Source organism: Schistocerca americana, chromosome 3 (genome assembly GCF_021461395.2).
Source record: "Schistocerca americana isolate TAMUIC-IGC-003095 chromosome 3, iqSchAmer2.1, whole genome shotgun sequence".
In the NCBI taxonomy this organism is placed as follows: Eukaryota; Metazoa; Arthropoda; class Insecta; order Orthoptera; family Acrididae; genus Schistocerca; species Schistocerca americana.
The window spans coordinates 209,468,722-209,484,201 of record NC_060121.1 but is presented as its reverse complement, the minus strand read 5'-3'; the positions used below and the strand labels follow the sequence as shown (position 1 = coordinate 209,484,201).

General features: G+C 40.6%; 1 protein-coding gene across 1 annotated transcript in view; it reads left to right on the top strand.

Annotated features, from left to right (window-relative positions):
• The window catches only part of LOC124605766 (E3 ubiquitin-protein ligase TM129), a 57,832-nt gene extending 46,073 nt beyond the window's left edge, over positions 1-11,759 (top strand). Inside the window, exon 6 of the mRNA XM_047137651.1 lies at positions 11,557-11,759. Coding sequence (XP_046993607.1) covers positions 11,557-11,671 — 115 coding nt within the window. The 3' untranslated portion in view covers positions 11,672-11,759. The remainder of the gene's footprint in view (positions 1-11,556) is intronic.
• Positions 11,760-15,480: the final 3,721 nt, after the last annotated feature.

The window sequence follows — 15,480 nt, the reverse complement described above, 5'->3', positions numbered from 1 at the left end:
GTCACTCCTTTCAGGCATGCTCAGAGTAGTGAACATATAGCAAATGGACAGGGACTGCAGATAGGTGGCACTCAGTGGGAGTGCCTAGATAGTCCACACGGTTGCAATGACACTGTGCCCAGATGGTGTGAGTGGTTAACGTCTCTGCCTAGTAAGCAAGAGACCTCAGATTCGAATCCCGATCAGGTACACATTTTCACTCATCACCACTGAGTCTGCGTAATCAGCGATCCCTTTCCTTGCCTTTCTCCCCACCTCCACCTTCAGTTTAGATATAATGTATCACAGTTGTGGTTTCTCTGTGGTGTCTGTTCTTTTGGACATGTCTGAAAGAACAGGGACCAAGCATTCGCATAATATTCTTTGCTTATTATCACCTTTCAGATCTCGTGTGTAGAATGGTTAAATGTAATGCCATATGAGGGTTTGTCAACTTAATTTTTTTATACTACGAGGGTGGTTTGTAAAGTTCTCAGAATCACCACGAGAGGCCAGCTTTAGTGCAATGAGTTGTTCACGTGATATTCATTGGACTGTTGCCTGTAAACATGTGCAAGGTCAGTGCTCTCAGAAGACAGCTGTGGCGGTGATGTGGCTCTGTCGTTGTTGCCACATATTGATTTGCAAAGATGGAAAAAATCAAGATTCGAGCAGTGATTAAGTAATCCATAAATAAAGGTATGAAAGCAAAGGACATTCATGCCGATTTCCAGAATACCATGGGGGACTCTCTCGAAACAAGATTATGGCAAATAATGATGATTATGAGACTATTTTGTCATATGATTAATTTGTGGAATTTCCATATCTACAGTGATATTCAGGTGACTACAGATTCTTTCAAAGAAATAATGTAATGATTGAGGGCCATGGTGGAACTAGAACTGCTGTGGGTTTTGTAAAAATATAGGTGAAGAAAATACACGTTTACTTTTATACTGAAAATTTGCTGTTTCATAAACTATTGACCTGACTTGCACTCAGTTGTTAGTTTAATGATACATTATTTCAGGATTCTGTAGCAATTTTAACTGCACTACAATGTTGGATTAATATTTGTAAACTCTGCTATGTTTTAACAAGAGAAGCAGTTTTTAATGTGACAACAGGAGAAGTTACATATTCCTCAAAACTCATCACAGTCCTTCATGAATCAATGTCTGCTCAACAACCTTCTTGATATTATGGCTAATAGCTCAAGATGAGCCCTGTTGTGTAATGTCTGCAGTGGCTTCTTTTATCAACATTTCAGCCTCAGTGAGTGTAAACTTCTTGCTATTTCTCTGGTACCGCGTGCCGTAGGTTTTGAATCCACGCCAGATGGCATGGACGTCGAAGACCCGTAGAGGTCTCTGCACTGTCGCACCGTAAGTCGTGGCGGCGCGTGCCTCATGGCCCACGTTTAATGTGAGGGGGCCATGGTGGAAAACTTGGTCCCAGCGACCAATAGCGGCGTCCTCGATCACGTATTTAAGTGCCTGCCTCTCCCTCCACCAGTCAGTGTAACCTTGGTGTGCATCTATCGACATCTCACCTCAGACACCGTATTTACGTTCTTTGTTCCGTGTACAAGTGGACGTGGTTGATTTGTTAGGTTTTCTTGTGACTCTGTTGTTTCTATCTGGTTGTTGTTCGTAAGGTCCTTCATTGTTCATGTCCGTCCTCTCCTGTTCGTGTTTTTGTTCGCGGGCCACTCCATGGGTCCCGCTGCACTTCCCTTCACGCCAATCCTGCGACTGGAACGGTCGTGGTTACAACAGTTTCTTGCCACATTACTTTTCACTTAGGCCCATATACTCTGCCGGATTTAAATGAGCAAGATACGAATGAAGCCTGATTAATCTATGCCCTTTACTGTTAGCCAGTTCATTGGCCTGATATGGTAGCATGAAGTTTTGGCTTGTACAACACTAAAAGTTCCATTAACTTTGCATTATACATGGTAGGTTAAACTTTATCTCATGGGACATATCTTTGTACTCAGAGCAAAATATCCTCTTTCGTCCACTGCATTGTTGGAGCTTCATGCATCACAACGGAGTGGTATGGCATTTTGTCTGTTACTATTGTTGAATTCCAAGGAATGTTTTGCAGCAGTACATTATCTTCCCAGCTGGTGAACGTGTTCTTGAATAACTCTTTTATTGCAAATCTCATATTCAGATGTACTGCACTGTTGCCATTAATGCATTGCCATCACAAATCACTTGTTCACAATACCTGATGACCACAAAATACTTCAATGCCAGAAAATATGACTTTAATACGAGAGCTGACAAACGTCAATGCATCTAATGGATGAAACCACATGGTACTATTTACTCATGTTTTGGCAACAGGGGCACTTGGCATGGTAGGGAAACCCATTTTTCCATTGGTGTTACCTGGCCAACATCCTCCTCCGGTCAGCCAAACGTCAAGAGTCACAACTAATTTTAAACACACTATGCATCCTTATATTGTATTCCACTAAATTCATCACTCAGCAGTGTCTATTCTTTCAGACATGCATGTATTACAAGCCTAGCCTGGCACACAATGATAACAACAGTGGTCTCAATCCCTTGTTGTCACATCCTTTCTATTGCAGGAATCCGCGTTATGCTGCAACCATTAGGTGAGGAATTTAGTGGACTATGATATAATGATGTAGACAGTGTATCACATGGAAGTTTGGGTCAGTCTGGAGAGTGTGCATGAATAGCTGAAGTCATTAAGATGACTGCTCGTGGTAAGTAGGTATCCGGGTTGTATTGTTATGTGTATGTAGGTGAGCGATATGGCCATGTAGAGTTGGTAGGAGGTGAGGTGAATTTTCTTGTGCAGCCCTGGGGCTCAGGGTCTGGCATGGCCACCTCAGCCGAAGTGCCATGTGTGGGCAAGCCACAACAACCGGTACAGGCCAGCCAGATACAAACATGAGCAGCACCACTGGAAATGGGTAAATCCTTAAGCTGGGAATTTGGACGGCTGTTGCTTGCATGACATTTGTTGAGGAGACAGTTCCCCAAGAAATGATGGAATGTCAGACAAACTGAATGACAGCTTGTTAAGCTCTTCAAGGATCTGTAATAATTCACAGTCAAGTAATAAAGCAAACCTGAACACATCTCCAATCTCAGAAAAATGAGATGCATCCAGTGACAACAGCATCCCAATACCTTTAAAACTATTGAAGTTAATATTCACAGCGAATAAACTTTTTCACACTGAACGTTTGAATTAACAGCTTTTACAAGCTTCATGTGATTTCAACTTATGATATCTTAAATGATAGCATTACACTATAGCTATCATCTCTGAAAGCTAAATAATTTATCGAATTTATTTCTTGATTTATTGTGTTCTTTATATCTTTTTATTACGCCAATGTTTGTCAGAGCATTGTATCCTTCACAATTACACAGAAAATGGATACAGAATGAACACCTCACATTTTGTCATACTACAGTATTTATATAATGAACAGTTCACTGTTTTGCCAGTAACTTTATATTTAAACATAAATTACAATTGATAATGCAAAATCCCCCCCCCCCCCCCCCCCCATGAACCATGGACCTTGCCGTTGGTGGGGAGGCTTGCGTGCCTCAGCGATACAGATAGCCGTACCGTAGGTGCAACCACAACGGAGGGGTATCTGTTGAGAGGCCAGACAAACGTGTGGTTCCTGAAGAGGGGCAGCAGCCTTTTCAGTAGTTGCAAGGGCAACAGTCTGGATGATTGACTGATCTGGCCTTGTAACAATAACCAAAACAGCCTTGCTGTGCTGGTACTGCGAACGGCTGAAAGCAATGGGAAACTACAGCCGTAATTTTTCCTGAGGGCATGCAGCTTTACTGTATGATTAAATGATGATGGCGTCCTCTTGGGTAAAATATTCCGGAGGTAAAATAGTCCCCCATTCGGATCTCCGGGCGGGGACTACTGAAGAGGATGTCGTTATCAGGAGAAAGAAAACTGGCGTTCTACGGATCGGAGCGTGGAATGTCAGATCCCTTAATCGGGCAGGTAGGTTAGAAAATTTAAAAAGGGAAATGGATAGGTTGAAGTTAGATATAGTGGGAATTAGTGAAGTTCGGTGGCAGGAGGAACAAGACTTTTGGTCAGGTGACTACAGGGTTATAAACACAAAATCAAATAGGGGTAATGCAGGAGTAGGTTTAATAATGAATAGGAAAATAGGAATGTGGGTAAGCTACTACAAACAGCATAGTGAATGCATTATTGTGGCCAAGATAGATACGAAGCCCACACCTACTACAGTAGTACAAGTTTATATGCCAACTGGCTCTGCAGATGACGAAGAAATTGAAGAAATGTATGATGAAATAAAAGAAATTATTCAGATTATGAAGGGAGACAAAAATTTAATAGTCATGGGTGACTGGAATTCGAGTGTAGGAAAAGGGAGAGAGGGAAACATAGTAGGTGAATATGGATTGGGGCTAAGAAATGAAAGAGGAAGCCGCCTGGTAGAATTTTGCACAGAGCACAACATAATCATAGCTAACACTTGGTTTAAGAATCATGAAAGAAGGTTGTATACATGGAAGAACCCTGGAGATACTAAAAGGTATCAGATAGATTATATAATGGTAAGACAGAGATTTAGGAACCAGGTTTTAAATTGTAAGACATTTCCAGGGGCAGATGTGGACTCTGACCACAATCTATTGGTTATGACCTGTAGATTAAAACTGAAGAAACTGCAAAAAGGTGGGAATTTAAGGAAATGGGACCTGGATAAACTGAAAGAACCAGAGGTTGTACAGAGATTCAGGGAGAGCGTAAGGGAACAATTGACAGGAATGGGGGAAAGAAATACAGTAGAAGAAGAATGGGTAGCTTTGAGGGATGAAGTAGTGAAGGCAGCAGAGGATCAAGTAGGTAAAAAGACGAGGGCTAGTAGAAATCCTTGGGTAACAGAAGAAATATTGAATTTAATTGATGAAAGGAGAAAATATAAAAATGCAGTAAATGAAGCAGGCAAAATGGAATACAAACGTCTCAAAAATGATATCGACAGGAAGTGCAAAATGGCTAAGCAGGGATGGCTAGAGGACAAATGTAAGGATGTAGAGGCCTATCTCACTAGGGGTAAGATAGATACTGCCTACAGGAAAATTAAAGAGACCTTTGGAGATAAGAGAACGACTTGTATGAATATCAAGAGCTCAGATGGCAACCCAGTTCTAAGCAAAGAAGGGAAAGCAGAAAGGTGGAAGGAGTATATAGAGGGTCTATACAAGGGCGATGTACTTGAGGACAATATTATGGAAATGGAAGAGGATGTAGATGAAGATGAAATGGGAGATATGATACTGCGTGAAGAGTTTGACAGAGCACTGAAAGACCTGAGTCGAAACAAAGCCCCCGGAGTAGACAACATTCCATTGGAACTACTGACAGCCTTGGGAGAGCCAGTCCTGACAATACTCTACCATCTGGTGAGCAAGATGTATGAAACAGGCGAAATACCCTCAGACTTCAAGAAGAATACAGGGTGATTCAAAAAGAATACCACAACTTTAGGAATTTAAAACTCTGCAACGACAAAAGGCAGAGCTAAGCACTATCTGTCGGCGAATTAAGGGAGCTATAAAGTTTCATTTAGTTGTACATTTGTTCGCTTTTATCCTTGCTCAAATGGAAACAGATGAATCTTTCGTTTCAAAGATTGTGTTTAGTGATGAAGCAACTTTCCACACTAACGGGAAAGTCAACCGTCACAATGTCTGTATATGGGGCACTGAGAATCCGCAGGAAATAACTCAGTATGAACATGACTCGCCTAAGGTGAACGTTTTCTGTGCCATTTCAGCCAATAAAGTTTTTGGTCCCTTTTTCTTCGAAGGTGCTACTGTAACTGGACTACAGTATCTGGAGATGTTAGAGAATTGGCTGTTCCCTCAGCTCGAACAAGAAGCACAACAATTCATATTTCAGCAGGATGGAGCACCACCACATTGGCACTTATCTGTCCGTAACTACCTGAACGTCAACTACCCAAGGCGATGGATCGGCCGCCAGGCAGCCCGTGACAGAGCGCTTCATCACTGGCCTCCAAGAAGCCCTGATCTTACCCCCTGCGATTTTTTCTTATGGGGGTATGTTAAGGATATGGTGTTTCGGCCACCTCTCCCAGCCACCATTGATGATTTGAAACGAGAAATAACAGCAGCTATCCAAACTGTTACGCCTGATATGCTACAGAGAGTGTGGAACGAGTTGGAGTATCGGGTTGATATTGCTCGAGTGTCTGGAGGGGACCATATTGAACATCTCTGAACTTGTTTTTGAGTGAAAAAAAACCTTTTTAAATACTCTTTGTAATGATGTATAACAGAAGGTTATATTATGTTTCTTTCATTAAATACACATTTTTAAAGTTGTGGTCTTCTTTTTGAATCACCCTGTATAATAATTCCAATCCCAAAGAAAGCAGCTGTTGACAGATGTGAAAATTACCGAACTATCAGTTTAATAAGTCACAGCTGCAAAATACTAACATGAATTCTTTACAGACGAATGGAAAAACTAGTAGAAGCCAACCTCGGGGAAGATCAGTTTGGATTCCGTAGAAACACTGGAACACGTGAGGCAATACTGACCTTACGACTTATCTTAGAAGAAAGATTAAGGAAAGGCAAACCTACGTTTCTAGCTTTTGTAGACTTAGAGAAAGCTTTTGACAATGTTGACTGGAATACTCTCTTTCAAATTCTAAAGGTGGCAGGGGTAAAATACAGGGAGCGAAAGGCTATTTACAATTTGTACAGAAACCAGATGGCAGTTATAAGAGTCGAGGGACATGAAAGGGAAGCATTGGTTGGGAAGGGAGTAAGACAGGGTTGTAGCCTCTCCCCAATGCTGTTCAATCTGTATATTGAGCAAGCAGTAAAGGAAACAAAAGAAAATTTCGGAGTAGGTATTAAAATCCATGGAGAAGAAATAAAAACTTTGAGGCTCGCCGATGACATTGTAATTCTGTCAGAGACAACAAAGGACTTGGAAGAGCAGATGAATGGAATGGACAGTGTCTTGAAAGGAGGATATAAGATGAACATCAACAAAAGCAAAACGAGGATAATGGAATGTAGTCGAATTAAGTCGGGTGATGCTGAGGGAATTAGATTAGGAAATGAGACACTGAAAGTAGTAAAGGAGTTTTACTATTTGGGGAGCAAAATAACCGATGATGGTCAAAGTAGAGAGGATATAAAATGTAGACTGGCAATGGCAAGGAAAGTGTTTCTGAAGAAGAGAAATTTGTTAACATCGAGTGTAGATTCAAGTGTCAGGAAGTTTTTTCTGAAAGTATTTGTATGGAGTGTAGCCATGTATGGAAGTAAAACATGGACAATAAATAGTTTGGACAAGAAGAGAATAGAAGCTTTTGAAATGTGGTGCTACAGAAGAATGCTGAAGATTAGATGGGTAGATCACGTAACTAATGAGGAAGTATTGAGTAGGATTGGGGAGATGAGAAGTTTGTGGCACAACTTGACCAGAAGAAGGGATCGGTTGGTAGGACATGTTCTGAGGCATCAAGGGATCACTAATTTAGTATTGGAGGGCAGCGTGGAGGGTAAAAATCGTAGAGGGAGACCAAGAGATGAATACACTAAGTAGATTGAGAAGGATGTAGGTTGCAGTAGGTACTGGGAGATGAAGAAGCTTGCACAGGATAGAGTAGCATGGAGAGCTGCATCAAACCAGTCTCAGGACTGAAGACCACAACAACAATGCAAAATCACAGTAATTTAAGAAGTGGTCACTTGCATGCATTGGCTGACGTTGTCTTTGTAATGATGATGATGAAGAGGTCCCATACTCCGTGGAGCATAGGGGACGATGCGGGAGAGCTGCAAAAGAGTGCCGAAAGATGCTTCTCACGAGGAGGACTAAACAATTGTTTTAATTTTTTAAACAGTATTTAATGGCAATCTGTTGTCATTTATTGTGAGCTCACTTGTGCAAGAAAACTGACTTATTTTTTTATTTATGGACAGGCCTTTATTTGTTTTCATTGTGCGTGTCCAAAAGAATGGACACCACATATATAATTAAAGTGAGAACAGCAGTAATCTGTTCAGTGACGATGTACACCAGACTCAAACTCTTATGGGAATTGGCAAAACGCTGTGAATAATGAGGATAAGGGGCAAGGAGCGCTACATTAGTTATGTGTGGATAAGTTGAGAATATGTGTCTAACGGCAGTCATGCTAGGATAGTCCGTGCAGTTGCGATGACCACTGTGTCCAGGTGGCTTAGTGGTCAGATCATCTGCCTAGTAAACAGGAGACCCAGTTTCAAATCCCAGTCCAGCAGAAATTTTCAACTTTCCCCATTGATTTAAATCAACACTGACTCACAGCCAGTGTTTGTAGTTCCTTTGTGTATGAGTATGAATTTTGTGATTCTTGAGTTTCTCCTGGCGTATTTGATAATCAAAATATCCACGGGTGTGCTGCCGGTCTACAGTGTCCAACGGGCACAATATTTCGGTGATCATACATGTCGCCATCATCAGCTGAACTGATGGACTGAGCTCCTGTGAACGTGCCGGCACGGAGATCTGTACGCTATGGCTGCTCGGGGGGAACTGGGTTCGGTCGCAGCGGCGGCCGATTTAAATACCCTCCGCCCGCGGCGCACTCACTCCGCCGTCCTCGCCCCGTGCCACAGTCGCGCGGTGGAACAGATTGCGACGGCAAATGAGATGACGTCGGTGTGATGGCTCTGTCTGCCGTGGTCGTCACAACTATATGTTTGCTCGATTTACTCTTGATTAACCCAATTGCTGGTTCCCAAGCCTTGCTAAGATTATAGCCACAGTCACAGTTTATGAGGTCGTCATTGGTGCGAATTTCGATGGCCTCTCTAACAACGCTGTCCCAGTATCTCTACGTCTGTACCAGAATCTTCGTGCGTTCGTACTCCATAGCGTGATTTTCCAACAAACAGTGTTCAGCAACCGCCGACTTGCTCGGATACATCAGTCGAGTGTGCCTCTGGTGTTCACGGCATCGATCCTCGACGGTACGCATCGTCCTACCAATATACGACTTGCCACACTGACACGGAATCTGGTACACGCCAGCCTTCCTCAAACCGAGGTCATCTTTGGCGCTCCCCACCAGTGCATGAGTTTTATTCGGAGAACAAAACACAGTTCCGACCCGGTGTTTCTTCAAAATACGAGCGATTTTCCCCGAGAGTGTGCCTGTATATGGAATAAACGCAGTGCCTACCTCCTCCCTCGTGATTTCATCCATCTCCACAGGTTGTGCTGTAGTGGTTGGGCGGAGAGCACGTTGAATCTGCCACTCTGAGTACCCATTTTTTCGAAATACATTTCTCAGATGTTCCAATTCCTGGGGTAGACCCTCTGCGTCAGAGATAGTGCGCGCCCTATGTACTAGAGTTTTAAGTACCCCATTCCTCTGTGAAGGGAATTTTGTTTGTCAAAATGAGCCAGATTCTGGAAGCCATTAACATTTTCATTCTTAACGTGTAATTATATTTCTTCACACTTCAGTGAACAACTACACAGTTTCCCAACAAAGTCACCAGGAACTACACTACATTTAGTTTTCATAACGGCTGTCTTCAGTTCTTCTTTGTTCTTTTCTTGCCTTTTTAAGAACACTTCTTTTCCTTTTTTAGGAGTGTTGTGGTCTATCTAGTGTAGGATGTGCTCACCTACTTCCTACTTAAGTGGGTGTAGATTTTGTTCCCTTCTAAAGCAGCATGAAACAGACCAAATGTCTCTCACTCTAAAAAGTTCATTTAAAGAATAAAAAAATCTTATGTAGAAGTATTTTAATTTTTATTTTATTTGCAATTAATGTATTGTTATTGCATAAACATTTAATGCTATTTGGCAGTGGCTGGAAGATTTTAATAATGATTGTGTGTGGCTCGATGGCAGAGTACAAGTCTTTCAGTTGTGTGCCACTTCAGTGACTTGCATGCCCCTAACGTGCCCAAGTCATGCAATTGAGAAAAGGGGACCCACAGTTTAAGATGGAGTCCAAACCACATGTGGTTCCTGGATACGCAACACTTCATTGAGAGGTTAGATTAAAGCAAGACTGGAAATTTCTGTGTTTTGACCAGCATTAGCTCTACTGCTAGACTGCCAGGCTTGACTTAAATTTTTCTTTACTGGTGTTAATCTTAGTAGATCGCAATAAAGGTGAGACTTCCTTCTTGTGCTGTGACCATGATACATGTCATTTGATGCACAGTGTGCTGGCTTGTAAATCGTGAAGCTTATGATTGAATACATCTGTTGGGAAGTAGTGGCAAGAAAGCTGACATTCTTCAAAATACTATAGCAAGAAACTCTTCAGAACACCAAGATACTCTCCACATGATGTGGATAACATTTTAAAAAACTGAAAATTTTCTTTGAAATTGTTATACAACTTCAAAAGGTAGTTGCATAATGCAATATAGAAAGACTCAGAACCCAAAATAAATGTACTTTCTGATACTGACGACTCTGATCTTCAAAACTCTACCAGCACTGAATGTAATTGTGGCCAATCCTTTAAACATGTGTTGTTTCTAGGTATGTCTAAGTTGCCTTAACATGTGGAACCATGTATTTTTCTATCTGGTGCAACATACAGCGGGGACTTCCTGTGTAATTCTCTACCAGAATGGTAAATGGATGTAATTTGTTTTGTTCAGTTTTATAAAGAATTTACGTCAAACCAAGTAAGAAACTCTCACACCAAATTTATTATTATCTGCCTGTAGATCAGTTAAAAATTTAATGTCACCACAAAGCCAAAATGTTTGCAAAGTTAACCTTTTTAGGGCAAGGGTGAGTCATTTATATTTAAGAGTAATGACATATCCCCACAAGACTGCATGGTACACACACAGTGACCCACACCCCAGTCAACTGTGCAGCATTTATACAAGGCTACCTTCTGCTTCTTGTTGTGGAGGTAGGATTTTAATCACTTTCCCACAGATCCTCTGATGCTGTACTGCTTTACACAGACATTTGTCACTGAGAATTTAGTTCCAGCTATGGATATATCCTTTTGAAATCCATATTATCATTTCCTGTCAAACTTATCAAAATTCCTTGCACTTTATACAATCAAGAAATGTATGTCACTTGGACAAGATTGAATTGGGAATTAAACTGTCAAATGTGATAAAGAAAGACCTTGACAAGCATCACAAACTTGCCAATATCAGTTACCAGTTGTGTATGACCTAATAAAAAGTTGTGCATTCCTCCCCCCTTTCCTAATGTTTGTCCTAGGTTGTTGCAACACTGCCCCATGTGGTGTCCATCCACATGTAGGTGTAGGTATTATTTAGGCCATATGACCATATTGCACCATGTTCATGCCTTGTTCTGCACCTGAATGTGATAGAAAATATGTGTAGCTGTCCCAAAGTACTAAGGCATTTCTTTTAAATTTAAACAGGTGAAGCAGAATGTTTGAATGTTATAACATCACAAAACATTGAGGTAATGTTTAGTGAAGACTGTGAAAATGAAGCACTGATATATTTTCAGGTTTGCTTCAAGGCAGGATCAGCAGCATCCAGAAACATGGCTGAGTTCAAAGTGCACTTGCCCTCTGTGTCGCAGTACATTTTGTATCCTTGATGTGTGCATGATACAAAAGTGACAACAAAAGTATTTTTGTATGTTTAAGATAAACAAGATTTTTTTATATTTGTAATTGTGTATCTTCATAATAAAGAATTTTCGTTCCAGATGGTAGTTTCTTTTAATCCTCACAGTCTCTCTCTCTCTCTCTCTCTCTCTCTCTCTCTCTCTCTCTCTCTCTCTCTCTCTCTCTCTCACACACACACACACACACACACACACACACACACCTACATATTTACTAGACTTTTCCCTGTTTCCTGCAGCTTCACCTGCAGATGTATTCAACACATAAATTTCACAAACCTCCTGCTGCCCCTTCCCTTTGTCCCCCACTTCCACTCTCTGTCTCTCTGCCCACCTCGTCCTCCAAACTCTACTTATTTCCTTTTCCCCAGTCTCTCTGTCTCTCCATCTCCTCCTGCTCCACTCCCTTTGTTCATATCCTCTGCCCCCTCTCTTGGAAAATGTCTTCCCCCTCTCCTCCATCCTTCCATATCCTCCTCACCCTCTCTCTCTCTCTCTCTCTCTCTCTCTCTCTCTCTCTTGATATCCTCCACCCTCTCTCCCTAACAATCTCATTCTCTCCATTTCTCTTTCCTTTTTCCATTTCTCTGTCCATCCACTCATGCCCTCACTCTGTTCATGCCTTCCTGATCTCTCTGCTTATCCTCCTCCCTCCCCCCCCCTCCCCCAGTGACTGATAACTTCAGAGTTGAGTGCCTATGAGCTCCAAACACTTGCACGAACAGACCAGCCCCTCCCCTCCCCTATCTGTCTCAAACTTTCACCAGCCATGCCCATCCACACATATAACTCCTGCAAAATAGGTCAAAAAAACCATGCCAATACTACTGCCACAGCACACCTGGCGAGCTGGGCAGTCTACACATCGTGTGCTGGAAAACCACTTTTTTACCCCTGACTTTTAGGCTGCCCAGCAAATCAGGTTGACAAGGCAGGCTCATACTCTACAACACAACACACCTGTCTTGCAAGTCAGCCTATACATCAAGACCTTGAGGGGGGGGGGACAATCTTTCCATATATGTGCACCTATTGGAGTTAGGAGGTTACAAACCACACAGTGCTGATACTCGTGACGTTTGCTGTTGATGTGCCAAATTTGACTGAAATCCATCCAGGGTTTTGGGAGAACATTCCAGACTTACATACATATAGACAATTAAAGGCGTCGTAGACTTCTTTTGTAATCATAAGTTCCTGTACCAGCACACAGGTAAAGGAGATAAGAGATCAGAAGAATGGAGGGCATTTGTTTAAAGTGTAAGTGATCAACTAAACTGATAGATGGAGCATAAAGGATGCCAGAAGCCATTCATAAAACATTGACCACTAACTGAATAGTTTCTTTGTTAGAAAAAAGGAAGTTATTCAGTTTGGATAGCCATTTTTTAAAAGATTATAGTTCTCTATTTTTTATTTTTATTTGGAAAACACAAAATAGGCGAGTAACTACAGCACTAAGGCAAGTCAATAATATATTTGAATCACAAGGACTGCATCTGTTTATTATTGCCGACAAAAGAAAGTTTAGCCTATCTGGTAGTGATTCTCATGAGAGTAAAATTCTGAAATACTTTCTCTATTTGTGAGTAATTGCACAACCGTAAGAAAACATAGGACCAGTAATTTTTATGTAACATAACTATAGTTTATTAGACCAGTTACAAAATGTAACTTGTCAAAACTTCTCATTCTGAGTGATGTCATTTTGAAATTTCACTTCTAAGTAAGATGAAAAACTGCTCCACTAGATGAAACCAAACTACAGTAGAACAAGAGCTAAGCATTTTCATATGCACATCATAGTCAATGTCAGTAGCAGTACCCATGTGATATAACTGTTAGATAAAGATCTATCCTGCACTTTTTCATGCATTATAGCTTGTAGTCATAAGCCTCCATGTTGCTCCTGCATGTTTTCTAATGTCCTCTGCTCACTTTTCATTAAGTCATTTTGGGACCCAGCAAAGAGCTTTCTTGGGCTATCTACAATCCACTGATATGTCTATATGCCTTCCCTACCTCCATTTTATTTCCATGTGGTCATAATTACATGACCAATTTATTTGTTTTCCAGTCGTTTGTTATCTGATCCATTGATTTGTTTTCCTGTCTTTTGTTACCTGATCCATTTATTTGTTTTGCTGTCTTTTTAGTAATTCCCAACATTCATTTCTTTATTAGTTTTTGAGCAGTCCATACATTTTGAAAGGTTTTCACATGTTACTGCCATAAGTAAAACTTTCAATGCAAACAAATTGTAAAATTTCGTTTTCAGCCAGATCAGAGGTTTAGATTTCAAAATCATTTTCAGCTTAAACATTTCATCCCACTTTTATTGCTTTATTTCTTTCCTGTCCATCTAGTTACAGGATTCAATAGAAAAAAAACAAGAATACAACAATTTACAGTTGGTTCTGTGATTATGTTGTTAATTTATACTAATTTCTTTTCAGTATGTTGGTTAGTCATTATTTTAGTCTTATTGTAACTGATTTTCAACTTTACTTTCCAAATTGCACAATACAGATTTTTCATTCCTTTTTTATCTGCACAAGAGGCAGATATTAAAATTACATCAGCAAACAAAGTTGATTCACTTACATTCATTTAACATGTATTCCTTCTTCTTTCTCCCAGTTTAGGATCTGAAAAATTGCTTTATTGTTTCTGAGACTAGTGGTTTTGAACCTCTAGTCTGACTGTGGCCTGATGGAGTGTAAACAGAGGACGAGGAAAGACTGAATCAGTGCCTTGTTACCCAAGGACTGCTAGGGCAGATTTTGTTGAACTGATTTAGAAAATTTCTCTAAATCAAGGAATCCCAGGCAAATTGGTCATTCTTACCCATTGCTCTATTCTCCAGTTTTGTATACAAATTAAAATGATTCGTTGTACTATATCCACTTCTAAATCCAACTTGTTCCTTTGCCTGGCTGAAGTCTATCACTTTTTCTATGTGGTTGGTTGAAGGAGAGCAAGCTGGAACTCCCATCTGTTTTACTGCAGCTCTACTAATTTTTTTTTTATTTTATTCATTTTTCAATATCCATATATTTTCTAAGTAGTATACAGAATGTAGGTACTCAAATATTTCAAAACCTTAGCTATGCTTGTCCTCATTTAAATTCATTATTCAAGGCACTATTTTCAATATCCTGATTCCAAAGATGCAGCTAGTTTCGTTTTGTGAAATGAAGGAACTGCAGAACAGCAGCTTAGTCCGTAATCTATTATTGTACATAATAAGAGAGTGTGTATTAAAAAGCTGTGGTGCAGTTCCTTCGTTTTACAAAATAGACATACACAGCTGTGGTTGCCCCATAAGAAGAACTCTTTATCCAGCTAGTTTCACTGGAAAATCTGTTAATCAAATGATATGACTGATTTGAACTTTTGACTATAGTTCAGCTTGGCAATTTTCATGTGAGTTAGTATGTATTTATGGACTTAGTGACACAATTCATTACAAAAGACTAGCATTCCAACTTTACAGTAATGCATTTCAATCTCTGTGAAACTAATTAACTTACAGAAACAATCAATTTTTGACAGATAGATAAAAAATCTACTCACTATCAGTGGCAGAACACACACATAAAAGAAGATCGTAATTAGGCAAGCTTTTGGAGCAGGTGCCTTCCTCCTCAGGCAGAAGCGGAAGGAAGGAGGGTGAAGGAAAAGGACTGGAGAGGTCTAGTAAAAGGATAGATTTCGTGAAAGTCACCCAGAACCATGGATCAGGGGACACTTAACGCATGGGATGAGAAGGAAAGACTGTTTTTTGGGGACCACATTGGG